The 23615-nt window shown below is 34.6% G+C and overlaps 1 protein-coding gene across 2 annotated transcripts in view; it reads right to left on the bottom strand.

The window, feature by feature from the left end:
• kin17 (kin17 DNA and RNA binding protein) overlaps positions 1 to 23615 on the bottom strand; it is a 155827-nt gene that overhangs the window by 28378 nt on the left and 103834 nt on the right. For both annotated transcript variants that reach the window (XM_090390976.1, XM_090390977.1), the window contains exon 9: positions 4172 to 4364. In XM_090390976.1, coding sequence (XP_090247102.1) covers positions 4172 to 4364 — 193 coding nt within the window. The remainder of the gene's footprint in view (positions 1 to 4171; positions 4365 to 23615) is intronic.

Genomic DNA, 23615 nt, shown 5'->3' with positions numbered 1-23615 from the left:
GTACTCTTAGTTTTGTATGCAGGCTGATCACTTTAGTTTTCCAGATGTTATCTGTGGCCTTTAGATTTGTTCTTCCCTTTGCAATCCTGATCTTTATTTCTTTTTTACAGTCCAAATCATAAGTCATTTTACTTCCCAAATATGTGAATTGTTCTACATTTTCTATATCAATTCCATCCACTTGTATATTTTGTTTCATGTTGTTCTCACCAAATACCATTGTCTTTTGTTTTTCCAAGTTTATCACAAGTTCAAATCTCTTTCCTTCCTCATTTAACAGTTTCAATGATTTTTGTAGTTCTCTTTCGTCTTTTTCCATAATAACAATGTCATCTGCAAATCTCAGATTGTTAATTCTCATCCCATGTATTGATATTCCTTTTGCACCTTCCTTCATTTTATCTACTGCTCTTTCGAAATGTGCTATGAAAATGCTTGGTGATATTGGGTCCCCCCCCCTGTCTATTCTAACTGCTGCAACTGCATTCTTGTAAACACCTCTTAATACAGTCATCCCTTGACTTACGGCGGGATTCCGTTCAATCTGGCAGGACGTAAGTCGATACATTAAATCAACATAGTTATAGGGGTTAGGGAATTAACCACAATAAGTATAATGTCATTTTAATTTTTAAACCCCTTATAAAACTGTACTGTGCGTTACCACTATAAATCAGGAGAATAATCACTCAAATCTTCCTCCACAATCACATCTTCATTACCTTCCCTACATGAAAGACCAGGCTGTGGCTTTTTGGTGTAACCTTTTTTTTTTTTTTTGATGAAAATGTCCAATGTGCTTTGCTTATTCCTCTTCTTTTTTCATCATAAATTTGTTTATGGCAAGCAAACGTATCATGTACTTTCCTTTCTACTAATAAATAGCGTTCAACATTGAGGTCCATGTCTTCGGCCATTTTGAGAACATTGCTAACTGTAGAGAACATTTCTGGAAGACCCTTCACTGTAAATTATTTAACTACCTCTTCTTGTTTCTCTTTTCCATCTTCCTTTTCTCGTTCTTTCTCTTATGCAAACATGTTGTTCCTCCAGTTAGACCAATTCTTGTTAATCAACTCTTCAGGGACACTTACTATGAATTGAACTATGTCGTCATCATTCACTTTGAGATTATTTGCTAGGGCCACTATTTCTTCACTCAATTTACAAAGATCTTCATACTTTTTCAAAACTTCCAAAATCGTGCACAAACCTTGTTAATGTCTTTTTCCACATGCCACTCATATGTTGAGATGTCACTTCATTCCAAGCCACAGCAATATTTTTAATAGCATGATAAATATTGAATGTTTTTCAGAATTGCATGAGAGTCTGGTCATTTCCTTCAGTGACAGAAATGACTTGTGAAAAAGTTCTCTGTAGATAATAATCCTTAAACTCTGCAAATTGGATCAATGAGGTAGTGTTTGGAGGGAGAAACACTACCTCATTGACCTTGAAATTGGGGTAAAGATCACTGATGTAAGATGAATGACCTGGAGCATTATCTAGAATTAATAAAATTTTAAATTCTGCATTTTCTTTCACACAATAGCTTTCCATTTCACTTGCATAATAGTTGATTAATGCATCCTCAAACAATTTTTGAGTCATCCAAGATTTCTTATTGCTCTGATAATGAACTGGAAGAGTAAGCTTCCTAATGTTTCTGAAGGCTTGTGGATTTTCACTATGCCATATCATAAATGGTATAATGTGATATTCTAAAAAGTTTATATTCAGCCACATTATCCCCTTACAGAATTGTAATACAGTCTTTAAGAACTTTGAAATCAGGCATAGATTTTAGCTTTTTGTGGATGAATGTCTGCTCAGGCATTTTTTTTCCAAAACAAGGAATTCTCATCCAAATAATTTTATCCAATGTCTCCACAAATTCCTTGGCAGCCTTCTCATTGGCACTTGCAAATTCACCATACATTCTCACATTATGCAGTGCAAAATGCTGCTTGAATCCCATGAACCAACCAGAAGAAGCATTGAATTTTGAAGTTGTAATTGGGTCCTGCTTTCTCCTTCAACATGTTGAACAGACTTGCCTTAGCGGTTATGGCTATAGTGCTGTGTGTGTGTGTGTGTGTGTGTGTGTGTGTGTGTGTGTGTGTAGTGTGGGGGGTATGCATTTTTGGTTTAGGTCCTCTAACCATGATACAAGTAGCTTTTCCATATCACCAAGAACCTTGTTGTAGCTTCGTCGCTATTGTCGATTTAATGGAAGCAGATCCTTTGATAGACTCTACCATTTTATCTCTATTTTTCAAAATGGTCGTCACCATTTTGACCATTCCATCATTTCCAAATTGTAGAATGAGACCATCCAAAGTCATGTGCGATCACACTGACGGGTTTACCAGCTTCATGTTGCTTTATACCAGCTACATGTTGCTTGATCAATTGCTTGCCTCTTTTTCTGCGATTCTTCACTAGGTTTTTTGATTGGGCATGTAGGGGCGATGTTGCACAAAATATTGCAAAATATTTAACGATAAATGCACAAATAACCTATTTCTCAAACACAAAATCAACAGAGGATCTGTTGAAGACAAGTGCCGACTGCCGAGGGAGGTTGCTGCTGAATGCGCTGTTGCCACTGCACATGATGCATTGTTGCTAAATAGAAACCTTTTTACTTCATGCTCACTTGCATCTTGTTCGAAAGTATAGTAGAAAATTTTATTTATTCCTTTATGGGATCACGGACATATCTTCGAAAGGACGTAAGTCGAGTGATGACTGTATAGCTATTAGTTTTTTTATCAGTTCCATAGGATTCTAGTGTAACCATCCCATACATTAAAGAAGGAATATCAGCACAAATCGTATCCAAAAAAAAAAAAGGAAAGCATGGCTGAAGTCTTCATAATTTATCAAAATTATGAAGACTTCATAATTAAGATATCAGGACACATTAAATTTAGATCATGCCCTGAATACGCTACATAGAATTGATTGGAAAGATGTTTGTTATTTACATCACACCAAAACGTGGTGTAAGCATAAATTTAAAAGAGGCCTGTGAAATTCTTATCAACCACCCTAATCTTAACAATAACAGTGGCCTAAAAATCCCAAGAATATGGATGGCACATATCCTACCCACATAACCTTTTGGTCTAAAGGTTAATTATAATTAGGAATGCAGTAATCTAGGATCTTAGCTTTAATATAACAAACACTCGTGTTAAATTATTGATTAGGCCACCAATTTTGCTGTCTTAAAAGTATTTATATGAATTTGTTCTTTGATGATGTTATAAATAGGATATAACTTTGGTGTAGTGTTTTTTCATGTTAGTAGAACATGAAAAAAAACCACTACACCATGTAGTAGAACAATAGTTGATTAAATCATTGAGACCTCAGTCATAATTTACTGAAATGAATCATATTAAAAATTAAGATACCAGGAATGAAGATGACATTGTTAAAAATGAGAATATGTGGACAGAACTAATTCTCAGGTAGCATGGTCACTTAAAGAATGCAAAATGCAAAAAGAAAGGTTAGAAAAAAAAAAAAAAAAAAAAGATATTTGGTGCCAAGATGGAACCAAATGGATCTTAGCAAAACAGGTGTTTTGCTAAGATCCAGAGAAAACCAATATCTAGGTAGACTGATGTAGTTAGAAGTGCCTTAGAACACGAAAATGTAAGATCTGACAATACTGGTGTTTTGACAGATAACAGAATAATTTAGGGAAAATTGTCAGTAGGAAGTTAATAATAATGTAAATTCTTCATGTAGTACTATCATATCTTACATACCTTGAGGGTACACTATCAGGAACTTGATGATTACGATTATTATTCTTTCTTACATTTCTCTCTGTATTTTCTCAGTGCTACTTTTGACTTACTTGCTTAGAACTTTTAACATGCTTTCTTCTTTTACAGGCCAAAACAATGTTCAGATTTTTTTTAAATTTTTTATTTTATTTTAAATCCTTGCAGATCCCTGGTTGAATTAAAATTTCTTCAAGCCTTCAAGGTTTTGTTCTTGTATTCAAACCATTCCATGTTTTGGTTCAATAATATTTTTATATCTGTGTCTTCAGATAAATGACAGTAATTCTTATAAGCCTCCATATTTTTTTTCCATACCTTATACTAAAATGCTAAAGTAATATATGAAAAGTATTTAGGGAACTTACTGGGGTTAACCAATACTGTTTGCGATTTAACTTTTCTTTTGTTCTCTCTTGTTCCTCCATTATTTCATCTAGAGCTGTTTTCTTTTTTTTGCCCTCTAACATTTCATTGGCAATGTTTTTTCTTTTATCTGCTTTCTCTGGCACAGCCTTAGATGGCAGAGATGTGGAAAGAGGATTTTGAGCTAATGACAACCTGTAGAATTTAAGAATTTCCTAAGTATTTTTTTATTTATTATTATTATTTTTTTTTTTGCATTTAGCTATATATTTAAATTATTCATATAAGGAATAAGTCATAATATGTTGTTAGTGTAAGTGTGTGTGTATGAGAGAGAGAGAGAGGGATAGACAGACAGAAATGCCCTATATCACTGTAAAAAGAAAATTAAGCGAGTTTAAATTTCTGCTTCAAATAAACTTCTGCTATCTGCTGTATTCAAGTAACATGAAAATATATCTTTTTTTCTCTAAAAAAACTATGAAAATATTTATGTATACCTCAATTATTCATATATTCACCTCAATGTCTTGGCTAATGGGGTAACTTCCATCTATGATATTCTCTAATACAATACCATTTTTAATGTTAATCACACATACACATACACATGAAAGGGTTTAAGTCCACAGGTCAGACATTCTGGAATTCCGCTTTAAAGATGAAACATGGAATTTTTTTTCAAGCCATTGAAGTGGCCTCCAATAAGCAAGATGGTGGTCACTGAAATTCATCTACAGCATATATGTGTCTAGATGCTGATTAATGATAATAGCAACTTATCTGTATAATGCTTCCATAATTTAATTATAATTCTTAATCAGGCTTTCTGGCTAACATCATGACCAATTTATATATAAACTGTAAATGTAAGATGGCAATCCAGTGAAGTTCTCTAGAAAAGAATACATAGATTTTAATTATATTCAGAAAATTTACTACTTTAATTAACAAAACTAAATATTTACAAAGCCAAAGTTTCAACTAGTTCAAGCCACCAAAATATATTTAAAAGATGCACATTTGACGAAGACACAAATGACTAAGAGACAAAGAAAGTTACATGCTCAATGCTAAAATTGTGACCATTGCACTCCTTGTGGCAATCTTCTATCATCAGTAACTTTGGGCCAAAGTGAAATTAATGCAGTGCGACAAAATTTATTTAAAATCAATCTATTAATTTTACAGTTTAAATAAATTTGTGGGCAGTTCCTGAAATAGATTTTATTTAAAACCTCACTCCCCATATTATGAAGTAATCTTTTCTAGAGCTATTGAATTGCTAGTCTGCTCATGAGTTTCCCATAACATATGTGCTATGCTCTTTCTTTCTAACCACAATAGTCCATCCTGTCTGTACAAAATACTGGTTTCTACATTGGGAGATGCCATAAAGATCCCCAGGATATTAAATCCGCTTCAGGTGAGCAGAAAATTATCCAGTTATGTGCAAACTATTCTAATTTTGTGCCCCTTGAAAAGATAATCAAATTTATTGGTAATGCCTTTAATATAAGATAGAAAAACACATGCACGTATATAAAATCTGGTTTAGAAAGCAAGACTTTTTTTTTAAAAAAAGAAATTACGTAGGACTTTTTAGTGCTATAACCACTTTGTTCAAAAGCTTTTAAGAACCTATTGTTTTATGTGCAGTGTTGTTCCTGATAATGAAATTCACTTTATGATGTGCTATAGTTTCAAAAAATGTCTAATTTTTGGCTAGAATGGGTGATGTGAAGTGGCTTACAGTTATCCAACTAGTATCTGTGGATTTACAATAAACCCAAGATATATATATATATATATATATATATATATACACACACACACATATACACAATATATATATATTGAGGTTACTTTGTGTGCAAATTTTGTTTGCTTACAATTGGATAAAGGATTTAAACCAAGAATATAATTTCTTGGCATCTTTAATTTACATATAAAAGGTTGATATGTATATATGTGAAAAAGAAACAAGTTACATTTTTATTCTTGTCTAGTCTTTTCAGGTGTCATCTCTTTCCAGGAGATTGACCACCATGAGCTTCCATGATGTACAGTTTTGTGCTTCTCTCTTACATTCTTCATACTCCCTAGAGGTGTCACATAAGAATAGTAATAGGAAAACATTGTTTACTTGACTAGGAGATAACCAGTATATATTACCTTTTGATTTACTTGTCACTGAGGGCAAACATAAACTTTCCTCAGTGACTTTTTATGCTCTTGTCAATAATTATAGTTTATGCACCAGAGGCACTAGCTGTTATGATATTCTAAGGATATCTACCTTTCTGGCCTTAATAAGAACCAACAGTGAGAGTCAGTTAAACAAGTGAAATATTTAATCAAAAGCTCTAATAATAGGGCTTGATGAAGGGTCAAATCCAAATAACTGGGAGGAGACCTCCACAGTGCCTTTAAGGAATGCAGAGGCTTCTGACCTAATGTTCAATCCTCATCCTCATATGGTGCACCCTATTAGTAGGTATCCAATGGATACTGAATAAACAAGGATTGGCTGGCAATTTGGGACTCAGCATTCTCTATTGGCTTAAACCACAAATAATATGATGGTGCAACAGGATGGGATTTCAGGCTGATTAGGACATCGGCTGGTTAAACAATGTCCGCTGCTGGTTTTTTTTTGTCAGGGAACCACGGAAAATAGTGAAAAGTCAGCTACTGGAATAGACTCAAGATCAACTTCAAGAAAACCCAACATTAGAAGAACTAAGACAAAAAGATCCAATCCTTAATATTTCCCATTCCTGTTCTTTGTCTTCCTCTTCTTTTTTTTCCTTGTATCATTCCTTCTAAAAGTGTTTTTGTAGGGATTCATTCCTTAGTATGTGGCCAAGGTAGGTGGTTTTTCTTTTCTTAATGGTTTTCAACAGAGTCCTATCTTCTCCAAGCATCTCTAATATCTCTAAATTAGTTTTTTTTTTTTTTTGGCAGTCCATGGAACTCTAAAGGATTCTTCTGAAGATCCACATTTCAAAGGCTTTCAGTTTATTTTCACAATATTTTCAGGTTTCTACTCTCATATAGCAGTGCTGACCATACATAGTATTTAGACTGCCTAATTCTTGTTTTTGTGTGAATTTCCCTTGAGGTCAGAATGTTTTTCATGCTAATGAAGGTTGATCTAGCAATTTCTATCCTTAATATTTCCTTATCACACTTTTCATTCTCTGTAATTAGTTGACCCAAATATTATTATTATTATTATTCCTGATACCTCCAAGGAGTCCGAAGACTCATCGCGGGAGGACATCTTCAACTATCTCTACACCTTACCTCTACTACGAATCAACGCCATCTACCGCCCACCTCCAACACCACCACAACTAGTAATTTTTTTTTTATATATAACTCTCTACTTGATCTAAAGTATTTCCTCTGATCTTAATATTTATATCAGGTATTTTTTCTTTTTCTCTTGTTACCAATCATGGTTTTGGTTTTTTGAAGTTGAAATTAAGTCCATATTTTTCACTTAGTTTCAGCATCTCTTCTAGTATGTTTCAAGATTTTTTTTTTTTATTTTCAGCCAGCAGTATCGTATCGTCTGCATATCTTAAGTTGTTTATATTTCTGCCTCCTTTAAATTCTGCTAATTGCTGGAAGATATTTTCAGTATAGAGGTTAAATAATATAGGAGAAAGAACACAGCCTTGCCTGACATCCTTCTTTACTGGAATTCCTCAGAGGTTTCTCCTGATATTTTTATAGAGGCAGTTTGCTCCCAACATAGATTTATTGGTAATCTGGTATCCTTACCATCTACTCCTAATTTTTTCATGCATTCTATTAGTCATTCATGTTCTATATTGTCAAAGGCCTTTGTGTAGTCAATAAAACATAAGTAGACTTCTTTCTGCTTCTCCAGATATCTTTCTATGATAGTTCTAATGTTGAAGAGTGCTTCTCTAGTTCCTTTATTTTCCTGAAAATCAGATCATGTGTCATTAATTTCCAATTTGATTTTAGGTTTATTTCTTTCTAGGATGATATATAACATAACTTTTGCTATCTGACTGATTAGATTGTTCTGTACTCGTCACATTTGATTGTCTTAGATTTTTTATATTGGTAGGAATGCAGTGCTTAAAATCTTTTGGCAGGTGTTCAGTTTCGTATATTTTTTTACATATGTCAGAAAGTGATCTTATGGCCTTATCATTTAAAGCCTTCAGATATTCTGTTGGCAGGTGCTTAAGGGTCAAAGGTCTCCTCCAGTAACTGAGAGGAGACCTCCACATATCCCCTCAAAGGAATGCGGAGAATCGATCAGGGCTTCTGACCTAATGTACAATCCTCACCTTCTTGCGGTGCATCCTGTTAGGTATCTACCTGGATACTGAACAGACGAGGATGGACAGGCAATTTGAGATTTAGCCTACCAAGTTGTATTCTTATTGGCTTAAACCAAAATTTCAAATGATGGTACAACATGACAGAATTTCATGCTGGCTGGGGTGTTTCCCAGTTAAACAAGGCCCTCTGTAGTTTTGACAGGGAACCAGGGAAAAACAGCGAAAAATCTGCTACTGCAACAAATCTGAAAGCACACCCCAACTCAACATCACCAGATTTAAAGATCGGTACTATTAACATAAGAAGCCTGAATGGCAAAGAAACTGAGCTAGCTGACAAATTGGATAAGTACCAGATCGAACATAATAGGGGTGACTGAAACAAAAAAGACAAAAACTGGTGAGATCTTTCATTACTGAGTGTTCCTGGTAAGATATATGCAAGTATACCTGAGAAACAGTTGAGAAGGATTGTGGAAGAGAAGCTGGATTCAGGCCAAATAGATGTTTGTCCGGATCAGATTTTCACTTTACAACAGATAGTTGAGAAATCATGGAAACATAACAAAGATCTGTATTTAAGTTTTGTAGATCTGGAAAAGGCATATGACAAGGTGCCAAGAGAGCAGCTATTCCAAACACTACAGTTATATGGTGTTAATGGGGCATTATATCAAGCAATACTTCATCTCTATTTGAGTTGTAAGTCAGCAATTAGAATTGAAGTACAGGAAGATGGTTTAATGTTAAGTCTGGTGTCAGACAAGGATGTACATTATTCCCTCTGTTATTCATTATCTATATGGATCACATTATGAAGGAAAGTGGTATTAAACCTGATATCAAAACTGGAGATGTTAATCTCAGCTCTTTGCTTTATGCAGATGATGATATACTTCTAAATAAATCCACTACAAGTCTGCAAGATTCCATGACTAAATTGAATAACTGTTGTAATAGATATGGTATGAACGTCAGCATTAAAATGATAAATACAATGAAAATAGGCAGAAACGTCGAAAATATCAACTGTATTGTGAATGGAGAAATTATAGAACAAGTAAAACATTTCAGCTACTTAGGCATGATTTTTAGTGAAGATGGTAAGTTAAATATGGAAATAGACAACAGAATCAAAAGTTGGTATGGTAGGAAGTCAACTGAATAAATTTATATGTAATAAGAGAGAAATTAGCCAAAACACTAAATTAGCTGTATACAAGACTGTGTTTAAATCAATTTTAACTTATGCATCTGAGAGTGGGTTAGAAGTAAAACACTTGACCAAAGACTAGAGACTGCAGATATGGGAGTCCTGAAAAAGATTAGGGGGGCATCAACAGATGGCATCAATGGCAATATCATATTATAAACGACGGTATTAGGAAAGAACTTGATATTGTCAGTATCCAGGAATGCACTAGCAGAGCTAATCTTGGTGGTATGGTCGCTTGAACAGAATGGGAGAGGAAAGATTAGCAAAACAAGTGTTCTCCGCCAGGTTGGCAGGAAAAAGACCCAGAGGAAGACCAAGACAGAGGTGGATTGATACGATAAAAAGTGCCTTAGAAGACAGAAAAAATAAGATCTGATAATGTTGGAGTCTTGACAAGTAACAGACTGATTTAGAGGAAAATTGTAGATAGGAAGTTAGTAATGATGTAAATTTTTCATGTAGAACTATCATATCCTATACATCCCTTGAGTTTACATATCAGGAATTTGATGATGAGATATTCTGCCATAATTCCGTTCATTCCTGGTGCTTTTCCTGGTTTCAATTTCCTAATGACATTTGTTACTTCCCAGGAAAGAATCTCCAAATTTTCTTGCAACACCTTATCTATTCTATCATGATAGTAGAGTTCCTTTGAATACTCTACCCATGTATCCCTTATTTTGTCTTTCTCCATTAGGATGTTTCACTGGCATCTTCAATGCAACTTTTCCAAGATTTGTTAGTTAGCTCCCTAACTTTTTCATGAAGTTCTCTGGATTTTGTGTTTTTTTGTCCAAAAGCTCAATTTCTTTGCATTTGTTGTTGAGCCATTGTTCTTTTGCAATCCTACATTCTTTCCTGATCTCCTTGTTTCAAGTTCTTGTGTTCAGGACGATTTTTGTGTTTCTTTCTTTCCTCCATCATTTTCAGTATCTTGTCATTCATCCAGTGTTTACTACTCATCTTCTTCTCAAATTTGGGAATTGTTTGTTTTACTGCCTTTTTTATGTTCTCTTTAAAAATCTGTCATCTATCCTCAATCTCATCTTTAGGATAAGGAAATTTGGTGGAATCAGGAACGTTAACAACAGTGGATTGTGCCAGCTCCTTTAAGAATTTATCTTGCATTTCTTGATTTTTAATGGAACCAAAGATCATATTTTTCTATGTTTATAGGTTTCTTTGTTTTCTTTAATTTTACTGCTGCTTTAATGACCACAGGGTTGTGGTCTGTTCCAATATCAGCCCCTGGGTATGTTTTGGCTTGTAAGATGTTATTCCGGAATCTTTTTTAATCATTATAGAGTCAATCTGGTTCCTATAGCTATCTCCAGGAGCTTTTCCATGTGTAAAGTCTTCTAGAAGGTTCGCTAAACAAAGTATTTGTTATTTCCAGATCATTTTCTCCACAGAACTGCCTCCTCTTGGGTTTCCATGACCCAAGCCTTGGTTTCTCATGCAGGAAGAGATCTTTTCTGAGTCTACTTTAGTATTTAGATCTCCCATAATGCTATGTCATGGGAGATCTAATGTCATTTGATTTTGCGTTGTTAAGTGCATTTTGAATATCTTCATAGAAGTGTTCTACATCTTCATCTGGGTAATCAGAAGTAGGTGCACATATTTGGATGATAAAGATATTAAAAGGTCGAGCTGCAATTTTGAATGCAATTGCTGTTACTTATGGGGCAAAATCCAAGTTAGGATTGGGCAATCTTATTTTTTAATACAAATGTTACTAAATTCCTATGACTATCTCTGCATGAGTATATAATTGAATAAATCTTTCTGTTTAGTAATGTCCAGGACATTTTATATATATATGTTACTGTAAAAGCCTGAAAATTGGTAAATCCTAGCATTTACCATAGCGAGGTGGTAAAAAAAGTCCAAAAAAATGCTTGTAAACGCTTCCATTTTGGGCTTTTACCAAACCACTTCTGTAAATGCAAGCATTTACCATCACAAGAAGAGACTTGTGATGATTCTTTTTCTAGTGTGAATTTAATGTGAGGATGAAAATTGTTGATCTTATCTAGAAACGAGCATAGTTCTTGTTCAGAATGACCCCAGATTGCAAAGATGTCATCAATATATCGTAGCCAAATTTTTGGTTTAGATTCCACTGTGAAAATTTTTTCTTCAAGGTGTTTCAGAAAAAGGTTCGCAAGTTTGGTGATAAGGGAGAGCCCATTGCTGTTCCCTTCCTCTTGCTTGTAAATTTTTTCTTTCCATGTAAAGTATCCAGATGTAATAACAAATTTGAATAATTCCACAATATCGGATGGAAATTTTTGAGTTAACAATTCTGTTTTCTCCTTGTGAGGAATATTAGAAGAGGGACACAATGTCAAAGCTAATTCGCATGTCCATTTCTAACAGTTGAATGTCATTTATTTTTGTGTGAAACTCTGTGGAATTTTTAATTGATGAGGCTGAGTGGCTTATGAGAGGAAGGAGGTTAGACAAAAAATCTTGATAATTTGTAAGTTGGGCTGCTTATAGAATCCACAATGGGTATGAGTGGAATGTTGTTTTTGTGTAGTTTAGGAGACCATATATTCTAGGAGGCCTAGCATTGTATGTTCTGAGTTTTTTTTATGGTTTCTTGATCTAAGGAAGTTATTTCATCGAGTAACTTGTTGAGTTTCTTGAGATGTCTTTTTGTTGGATCATATTCAAGTTGGGTGTATGTATTTCGATCTTAAAGTAATAAATTCATTTTCCGGTCATATGAATTGGTATCTCCGACAGTGGTATTTCCCTTGTCAGCTCTGGTAATAATTATGTTTTTATTTCATTTTAAGTAGTTAAGAGCTTTCAATTCTGATGGTGGAATATTCAACTCCAAAGGTTTTGGCATCATAGATTACTTTGGCTATTTCGAAACAAAGTCTATTGACTTCCATATTGGAGAGATGGCCGATGCTTCTTTCAATGTTGTGTGAAATCTAGATACGAAATACGTTTAGGCAAAATGGCAAACTTACGATCTCGTGCTAATACATTTATTTCATCTTCCATTAACGGACAGCCAAATAAGTTGACAATCCATTTTTCGGTTGGTAATTTGTATTTTTCTTAGATTGTTCTAACAATGTAAGGTATTTATTTTTTATGTAGATTAACAGTACTTGTTTCAAATGCTTTGATGCCCGCATTTTTGAAATATTAGTAACCAATTGTCGCAATTCTTGATTTAACGTATTTGACAATTTAGCTTCTAATTCTGTTATTTTTATAATATTTATTACCAATTCATGTTTTGAAACTCTTAACTGATTAAGTAGTAAGAAATGGCTATTTTTCTGAAAAATTTTATGAGCACCTGGTGATTTAATAACTTCCTTTAGTTTAACAAATGTGGGAATGAGTTTATCACATCTGCACTTTTTTAAAAAAGAGATTCTGGCACTTAGCTTACCCTGTTTCAATTGAAGTTTACCTTGTAAGTTGCTCTTCTGTGCTGTTGGTTCCTGGTGAAGGAATAAGACTATTATATAGTCAAACCTGTGGAATATTCATAACTAAACATTCACACATAACATCAGCAATTAAATTTTTTAGTAAGTAAATATTTTGACCTAAGTATCTTAGGACTTTAATCAGCACTGTTATTACAAACAATACTAGGAATAACATACAGTTAGAGCGCATGCTTACAATAGGATATCTATGTTGTTCTTCTGCAAAACGTCCACTACACCACCAGCAATATGTGGCCTTGCATTATCGTGGTGCAATAAGAAGCTATTCTTCAGCAATGGACACTTCCTTTTGACGTGCTGTACCATTGTCCGTAAAACATCTGCATAGTATAAGCTGTTTACAGTATTCCTGGGTTCTACAGCGTGTTGGTAAACAATGCCTTCATAGTCAAAAAACATTATGGTCATAACTTTACCAGCCAATTTTACAGTTTTTGCTTTCTTGAGGGTAGGCAAAGACGGATGCTTCCATTCACTGCTTTGTTGTTTCATTGTAGGGTCATAGTGATACAACCAAGCTTCGTCTGCTGTAATGATGCGTTTTAAGAAGTTGTTGCCTTCTTGCTCCAGTCTTTCTTTCCATTCTGTGTACACATCCACTTGATGCTGCATTTGCTTCGGTGTCAAGAGTTTGGGAATCCATCGGGTGCAAACACGTTTCGGTTCCAAATGTTCAGCCATGACTGAGTGAACACTTCCCACAGAAATATTCAGGACAACATGCAGCTGGCGTACTGTAATTCTGTGATCCTCCTTGATGATAATCGCTGCTTTGTTGATCATTGTCTCTGTGATGGACGTTGAAGGTCTTCCCTCATGTTCAAGATCTTCCACATTTTGCCTTCCTTCCTTAAAAGTTTTATGCCAGCGAAAAACACTTGCCCTCGACATTGCTTCATCATGGAAAGCTTCGCATACCATGTTAAAAGTGTCCGATGCTGATTTTTGCAAATGCACACAAAATTTAATCGCATAACGCTGTTCCAAGGATGCTTCCATTTCGGCGAGTGGTCACAGCTCGTAGGCGCGTTGAAACAAGCTTGCGTTTAGTCATGTGACACTCTGGCACATCATCCCATATACGCCATCTATCAACCTCTTTTGTTAATACAGACAACAACATTTCTTTATTCCACAGAAATTAATATTGTGATGAGTGGTTTCGCGACAGCAAAATTAGTCTTATTACTTATTGAACAGCCCTCATGCATAAATTTATTTTATACAATCGAAGTGACAATTTCCCAAACTTTAGGGATAATAAGAATGTCATTACGGTTTAAATTGGGTCTGTGATGTAAGACTTCAGCACTTTCTTTACATAAACGCACATGTTTATACAAGGTCCGAGAAACTGTCATCCTCAATTGTATAAAATAAATTTATGTATGTTATTTTATTTTAATTTATTTCTAATTATATCTGATTTTATCAGGTATATTCTAATTTAATTCTATAACACGCATAGTGGGATTCCATTGTAAGCATGCGTTCTAACTGTATGTATTCCTGATGTACTGATGATGTCCTAAGATACTTAGGATGAAATATTTACTTATTAAAAAATTTAATTACTGTGGTTTACGTGTGAATGTTTAGTTATGAATAGCCCATAGGTTTCACTATATAATAGAATATCAGCCATCTATCACTGAGCAGTTCCTCAACAAGAGAGACATTTTTCTCAGTCATCACTTTCACAGGTCAACCATCACATCATTTCTCCAATCGGTTCCCACATAAGTAAATCTCTGATGATCTCAAACTAAAAAATTTAGACAGAATTGCATTAGGGATATTAGGGGCCATGAGAAGGTTGCCCCTGGTGGCGAGCTTTTCACTGGATGCTGCTTAAAATTAATGACAGTCTTGGGTCATTTGATTGGCTACCAGTGGAGAATGAACTGCTCCCTCAATCTCCAAAAGTTAAACATGACTAAAACGTCCTCGCCTATTCCCTAGAGAGGAATAAAAGGTATTAGCCGAACTTTCTTAAATATTTTTTTTTCCAATATGACATTCAGTTTTATCCTGCCCCAAACTAAATGTTGAACACTTCCTACTTTAAATTCTCTGTATACTCTTCTTTCCTGAACCACTATAAGAATATTGCAATGTTGGAATATGGCATTAGTAATAACCAGTACATGTCCCGAACAGAAATCCAGAATGTACTTACCATTATCATTGCTGTTTTCGCAATATTTTCCCCAAACATTTCCATATATCTGGTATTCATTTCCTACTCTGCTCTTTAGATATTTTGCTTTCTCTAATGACTTGAAAAATTCCTCAACTTCTTCCTTAGCAAAACAAAGAAGTCTCATTTTCAAATTCTCATTTTGTTATCTGCTGACATCACTCTACTTGTTATTTCCTGCTATTCAAAATTATGTTTAGCATTTAATATTATAGCTATTTCTTCCTTTTCCTGATCATTATTGCCTGAATGTAACATCTTGTACTCTTTATTTAGAAGAATCTCACAATGTTTTCTTTGTTATTTCAGTAATACTAATAATACTTCTTACATTTAAGTCTGCTAATTAGTTCCATTAGTTTCAATTAGTTTGTAGTTAGTTCTATTAGCTAAGTATTCACTGTTTGCCCTTGTTTTCCTAATCTGAACAAGGGGTGAGACTCCAGATGGCATGAAATATCATGCTGTATCATAATTTTGTTTTGGTTTAAGCCAACAGAATGCAATTTGGTCTGCTAAATTTCAAATTGGCAATCCTTCCTCATTCATTTACTGTCCAGTAGATATGTACTAATGGAGTGCATTAGGAAAAGATGAGGATTGGACATAGGGTCATAAGCCTCAGTCAATTCTCCACCTTCCTAAAAAGTCTCTCCTCTCAGTTATATAGCTTTGATCGTTCAGCCCTCCTTATAGCTGTCTTCCTTGTTAGCTCTAGACAGTACTTTTCCTTTAAGAAAATACTTATCCTCTACAAATCTCAGATCCAACAGCAGAGTGCTGCTATGATGTGCATGAAGCTGCCATAAAAACTACATGAAGACTTTACAAATGATCAACAAAGGACATGAGAATGATTAACTCATTTTAGTGAGTTGTTATGCTTTCTTGTACAAATACTGTCTCTGCTCTGTATCATTGCTACTGATACTACCACAGATGTTTATCCTTAACCTAAGATCTATTGTTGTTTATATGTATCTTCTCGAAAGTTGTAAACAATTAAGCTGCAACCAATCACCATCAATTTACAATATAACTTTGAATCCAGCACACTTCTAACTATGCATCATTCATTCTCATTGCTTCCATTCATGGAATAGACTATCTGTATTGAATTTAATTGATTGAATCAATTAAATTAGATATTGGTCTGCATCTGGGTCTTTTTCCTGCCATATTCACATCAAACATCTGTTCTGCTAACTCTCTTATTCCATACCACCTGAGATTACCTCTGCACACAGTCTCCTGAATGCTAACAATATCAAGTTCCTTCCGTCCTAATATCTTCATTTTTAATATGATTCTGCCATTGATGCCATCTTCAAGCTCCGAATTTTTCACCAAACTTTCATATCTGTGGTCTCTAATTTTTGATCACATGCTTTATTTCTAACCCAACTCTTAGGTCAATAACTTAAAACTGGTTTTAACACTGTCTTGTATACTGCCAGTTTACTGTTTTGGCTAATTTCTCTATTATTCCATATAAATTTATTGAACTGGCTCCCAACTATATCAGCTTTGCTTATTCTGTTGTCTATTTTCATAATTCATTTGCCATCTTCACTAAAAACTGTGCCTAAATAGTTGAAATATTTCCTTTTCTATAGGTTCTCCATTGAAAATGCAACTGAAATTTTCTATGTTCCTGCTTATTTTCATAGTTTTGATCTTTTTTTATTGCTGATTTTCATGCCAAATTTGTTACAGCTGTTATTCACTTTAGTTAGAGAATCCTCGAAACTTGCACTGGATTTGTTTAGAATACCTCATCTGCCTTAAGCAAAGAGATACGTATGATATCTGTAATTCTAATATAAGGTTTGATGCCACTTTTTTTCATAATGCAATCCATTTAGATGATGAATAACAGTGGAGAGTGTACATCCTTGCCTTACACCTTATTTAACATTAAAACATTTTGCTGTATTTCCTTCAATTTCAATTGCTAACAACTCAAATATAGACTATGTACTGCTGTATATAATGTTCCATTTATCCAATATAATAGTGCTTTAAAAAGCTTTGTTCTAGACACCTTGTTACATGCATTTTCCAGATCTACAAAACTTAAGTACAGGTCCTTGTTGCATTCTCACGATTTCTGAACAATTTTTTGTAAAGTAAAAATCTGTTTGTTCAGGACAAAAAAAAAATATTTTACATGAACCCAGCTTGTTTGTCTCTCAATGCTTCTGTTTCACAATTTTTCTTAGCCTCTTCTGAAGTACGTTTGCATAAATTTCTCTGTAATTCTCATTGTTATATTCCCCTTTCTTAGAGATGGGAACTATGAGAGCTCTACTCAATCTGGAATTCAACATTCTGACTAGGCCTTCTAGTGAATTATGCAGTGCAATCACTGCAAAACTTTATACTTTCATATTTGAGCATTTCTGCCCAGACATCATCCACTCCAGCTGCCAATCCATATGGCAGACTCTTCTATTGTTTCTTCCAGTGCTTGTTTCATTTAACAGTTTTTGATAGTAATTCCTCCTGACATCTAGTATCTTCAGTTTTCATATTACTTTTATCATCTTTGATTCCTTTTATAGTACTCTTTCCTCCAATAGCCTCCAGAATATTTTGCCATCATCCTGATATTTATTTACTGCCCATCATCACCAATAAAGATATTTTTTTTGTCTGTAAACTGCATGTGTTCTAAAGATTGATTTGTATGTATGAGGGGATGAAAAACTACAGTTTCAGGAGAAAACCCTGCTACCTTCGTATAAGATCGGTTAACTCACCTTCAGTTGAAAAAGCCCATATAAGCATTCCTCTCATCACAATGAGAATCGAACCCAGGTCTTTTCCAATCTAAGGGCACAATGTTATGCTGTTCTTCTAATTGTGCTACAAAGGCTATTTCAGGTAAGATTTATGCACGCATACTTCAGAAGAGGTTACGAGGTTATGGCAAGTCAGAATTAGCACACGAGTTCAGACCCCCTCCCTCTTCAAACAGTATTAGATGGAAGGAAAACAAAGTGCTGCATAAAAGTCATTAGAAGTCAGAGAGACTGTTTTTGAAATCAGAAGTAGATTTAAAACCTTCCTGAAAATTCAACAAATATGGCTGTACCAATTTACTAAAAATCTGTGCACAGGCAATTAATACTTGCTAACTTCTATCATAATCAACCCATAGATTTACAACAAGAATATAATTAGAACTCTGGTTCATGGTGTTGTCTGTTACACATTTAAACTGTTCCCAATCAACTAATTGTTGCTGTTTGTGTACTGTGATAAAATTTTTGGGATCATGAATATGAGAAATCTGTCAAAACACTAAACTAGCTGTACAGAAGAAAGTTTTTTTATTTTAACTTATGGATCTAAGAGATGGGTTAGAAATAAAAAAAAAAATTCCATAAAAATTAACTTCAGCAAAGACTGGAAATCACAGATATGAAAATCCTGAGGAAAAATTAGAGTGAACAGATGGTATCAAATGACAGAATCATATTAAAACATTAGGAAGTAACCTGATATTAGTATTCAGAAATTTGTTAGCAGAGCTACTCACAAGTGGTATAAACAGAACTGGAGAGGAAAGGTCAGCAAAACAGATGTTTAATGCCAGGATAGACAGAATAGATGCAGTCAGAAGCGCCTTAGAAGAATGAAATATAAGATCTCACAACATTGGAGTCCTCTCAGATTACAAGCTGATTTGGAGGGAAAATTGTTAGGAAGTTATTACTAATGTGAACTCATTCATAGACATATCGCAATATTTTGTACATCCCTTGGGCATGCATATTAGGAATCTGATGATTAAGAACATGAGATAGCAGCAGATTTTAGACAGATGAGATGCAGTAAATTGTACTTAGCTTCCAGCAACTGCAAACAGTTTAGGCCAGCTGCCAACCAATTTCCAAAACTGAGTAGATTTTATATATACACCCAATTCTCCATTTACACGGTAGATTGGTTCCAGAAAAAAAACATGTAAAAAGAATACAGTGCATATGAAAAAATAGAAGAATGGTTCCAGATGTGAAAACCCGATATGAACAATAAATTATTTACAAACAAAATATATGAAAATCATTGAATAAAACTATTTAATTTTAATGGAATGTTTTTTTTTTTTTTTTTTTTTTTTAATTTTAAATACTTATTTCAAGTATATACATCTGTATCTTTCTTAAAGAAAATAGTGTGTCACTAATAAAACAGAAATTCGAAAAGGCTCAAATACACCAAATACATATGGTTATTAGTTAAATTTTATTTGCCATCACTTTCTGACAGTAGCCACATTCTTCTGTGTGAGACTGGAATTAAATCACTTGAAACACTTTGGCCTTCTTGCTAATGCCGAAACATTTTCTTCAGTAAAAAGAACCAAATTAGCACTAATTTAACAATAATTCTGAAGGTTGATTTTTTTACCATGAACTCTGTAATTAATCATTGAGATCCTGTTTTGACTAGATCTTTGTATAATTCTTCATATTGCATCATACAGGACTTCAGTTCACATTTAAACTGTTCAACTCATTCGATATTTGGATTATGTGTAAGAAAATGACTTTGCAATTTACTAGACACTTGAAGCCCTTCTTTAATTACTCCTGCAGTGTGTAGAATTTCTTCATCATCATCACTTTTTTCTTTTTCATAGAAATTCTCAAGGACAGCTTCTATTATTTTATCATCACTACAGCCTTGTCAGCCATCAATTCTTCAATATCTGCAGACAAAAAAAATCATCAAAACCTTCTCTGCCAACTGCATGTGCTAATCTGATGATATTGGGATATTCAGTTGTATGCAAAGGTATGGGGTTTTTTCTTTTTCACACCTTCTGGCTAAGTAGCTTTCCAGCATGCATTTAAAGTTAATGGTTTCAATTCTGTTTCAATTCAATTCTGGAGTGCTTAAGGGTCAAAGCTGTATAACTGAGAGGAGACCTCCATATAGCCTTTAAAGGAATGCGGAGAACCGACCAGGGCTTCTGACCTAATGTCCAATCCTCACCTTCTCATGGTGCACCCTGTTGGGTATCTACTTTGATACTGAACGAACGAGGATGGGCTAGCAATTTGGGATTTAGCCGACCAAATTGTATTCTTATTGGTTAAACCAAAATTAAAAATGATGGTACAACATGACAAAATTTCATGCCGGCTGGGGCGTCGCACGGTTAAACAAGGCTCCCGTTGTTTTCGCCAGGGAACCAGGGTGAACAGCGAAAAGTCAGCTACTGGAACAAATCTGAAAACAAACCCCAACTCAACATCACCAGAGTTAAAGATCGGTACTATCAACGTAAGAAGCCTGAATGGCAAAGAAGTGGAGCTAGCTGAGGAATTAGATAAGTACCAGATCGACATAATAGGGGTGAATGAAACAAAAAAGACCAAAACTGGTGAGATCTTTCTGAGCAATAAATACAAAATGTTATATTCAGGCAATGACAATCAAGGAAAAGAAGGAGTAGCCATAGTATTCAACACAAAATACGAGGCTAATCTTCTTGAATGGCAGTCAGTCTCAAATAGAGTAATGTGGGCAAATATGAGAATGGGGAACTGGACAATGAGACTTATTTGTGCCTATGGTCCCACAGAAGGTTCTACTAAGGTAGAAGTGGAGGAATTTTTTAGAAAAAGCAACTGACACAATGAAAAAGGAAAAGTTGGTCCTTGTTGGGGATCTAAATAGTAGAGTAGGAAATGATTGTGAGACATACAAAAATATTTTGGGAAAATTTGGAGAAAAGAGCAAAGCTAATAATAATGGCAAATATCTGTTGGATTTCTGCGCAGGACATGGACTGGTTATTACTAACATCATGTTCCAACATGAAAATGTGCACAAATTCACATGGAGAGAAGAGGCTAGGAATAAGAAAAGTCTCATTGACTTTTATTGTTGATAGTGATGTTTTCTCCCTGGTGCAGGACACCAGAGTGTACAGAGGATTTGAAATTGGAAGTGATCACTATTTAGTCTTGAGCAGGATAAAATTGAATTTCATATTGGAAAGAATAACATGTAAGAAAGTTTTAAAGCGAATAAAAGTTGAGCAGCTCTCAGATGTGAACTGTAGACTAAAATACAGAAATATTATTGAAAAGAAAATGAAAGAGTTTGAGAACAGGAATCAAACCTTGGAGATTCAGTGGCAAACTCTGAAGGAAACATTGATTGATTCTGCCAGAGAGGCATGTGGTGAGGTTGTGTGCAAGGATAAAAAAATCAGAACTCCCTGGTGGACACAGGAAGTTAAAGAGGCAGTGAAGGAAAAGAAGAAAGCATATCAAAAGTTCCTGTCAAATAAGTCAGCTTTTACTCTTACAGAATACAGAGACAAATGTAAGAAAGCTAAACAGTGTGTAAAACTAGCTAAACAAAAGTCATGGGAGGACTTTGGCAAGAATATAGAAAATAAATATCAAGAAGGTGGCAAAATATTCTGGAGGTTGTTGAAGAAGCTTAGGAATGGAGGAAAGAGTGCTGTAAAAGGAATTAGAGATGATAAAGGTGAAATGAAAACAAGAGAAAAAGATATCCTTGAAGTATGGAGTAATTACTTTGAAAAACTGCTAAATGAAAGCAGTGATGACAGCACAGTGATAAAAAACACTGACCAGGCATGCAGTCAGGAATACATATCCATACTTGAAGTAGAAAAAACCATCAAAGGCTTGAAATGTGGAAAGGCAGCAGGAGTAGATGATATTCGATCAGAAATGCTGAAGTATGGTGGTATAAGAGTATTACCGTGGTTGCACTTCATAGTTCAGAAAGCCTGGACAGAGGGACGAATTTCCGATGATTGGAGTAGAGCTCTCATAGTACCCATATATAAAAAGGGAAATAAAACTGAATGTGAGAATTACAGAGGTATTTCCCTACTGAGTGTTCCTGGCAAGATCTATGCAAGTATAGTTGAGAAGAATTGTGGAAGAAAAGCTTGGTGAAGAACAAGCTGGATTCAGGCCAAATAGAGGCTGTCAGGATCAGATCTTCACTTTACGACAAATAGTCGAGAAAGCATGGGAATATAACAAAGATCTGTATTTAAGTTTTGTCGATTTGGAAAAGGCATATGACAAGGTGCCAAGAGAGAAGCTATTCAATACGCTGCAGTTATATGGTGTCAATGGGGCATTATATCAAGCAATACTTAGTCTTTATTTGAGTTGTGAGTCAGCAGTTAGAATTGAAGGAAGTACAGGAAGATAGTTTAATGTTAAATCTGGTGTGAGACAAGGATGTACATTATCCCCTCTGTTATTCATTATCTATATGGATCACATTATGAAGGAATGTGGTATTAAACCTGATATCAAAATTGGAGATGTTAATGTCAGCTCTTTGCTTTATGCGGATGATGTTATACTTCTAAATAAATCCGCTACAAGTCTGCAAGATTCTCTGACTAAATTGAATAGCTGTTGTAATAGATATGGTATGAAGGTCAGCAATAAAAAGACAAAGACAATGAAAATAGGCAGAATCATTGAAAATGTCAACTGTGTTGTGAATGGAGAACCTGTGGAACAAGTAAAACATTTCAGCTACTTAGGCACAATTTTTACTGAAGATGGTAATCTAAATATAGAAATAGACAACAGAATCAGCAAAGCTGGTATCGTGGGAAGTCAACTGAATAAATTCATATGGAATAAGAAAGAAATTAGTCGGAACACTAAATTAGCTGTATATAAGACTGTGTTCAAACCAGTTTTAACTTATGGAGCTGAGAGCTGGGTCAGAAGTAAAACACTTGACCAAAGACTAGAGACCACAGATATGAGAGTCCTGAGAAAGATTAGAGGCGTGAACAGATGGCATCAATGGCAATATCATATTAAAAATGAGGATATTAGGAAAGAACTTGACATTGTCAGCATCCAGGAATGCGTTAGCAGAACTAATCTCAGGTGGTATGGTCACTTAAACAGAATGGGCGAGGAAAGATTAGCAAAACAAGTGTTCTCTGCCAGGTTGGCAGCAAAACGACCCAAAGGAAACCAAGATATAGGTGGATTGATACGGTACAAAGTGCCTTAGACGATAGAAATATAAGATCTGATAATGTTGGAGTCTTGACAAGTAACAGACTGATTTGGAGGAAAATTGTAGATAGGAAGTTAGTAATGATGTAATTTTTTCATGTAGTACTGTCATATCCTGCACCCCTTGAGGGTACATGGCAGGAATTTGATGATG

The sequence above is a fragment of the Typopeltis vanoorti genome, chromosome 1 (genome assembly GCF_054136105.1).
Source record: "Typopeltis vanoorti isolate ZY-2024b chromosome 1, IOZ_Tvanoo_1.0, whole genome shotgun sequence".
In the NCBI taxonomy this organism is placed as follows: Eukaryota; Metazoa; Arthropoda; class Arachnida; order Uropygi; family Thelyphonidae; genus Typopeltis; species Typopeltis vanoorti.
The sequence above is the reverse complement of the archived record's forward strand: the minus strand, read 5'-3'. Positions and strand labels throughout refer to the sequence as shown.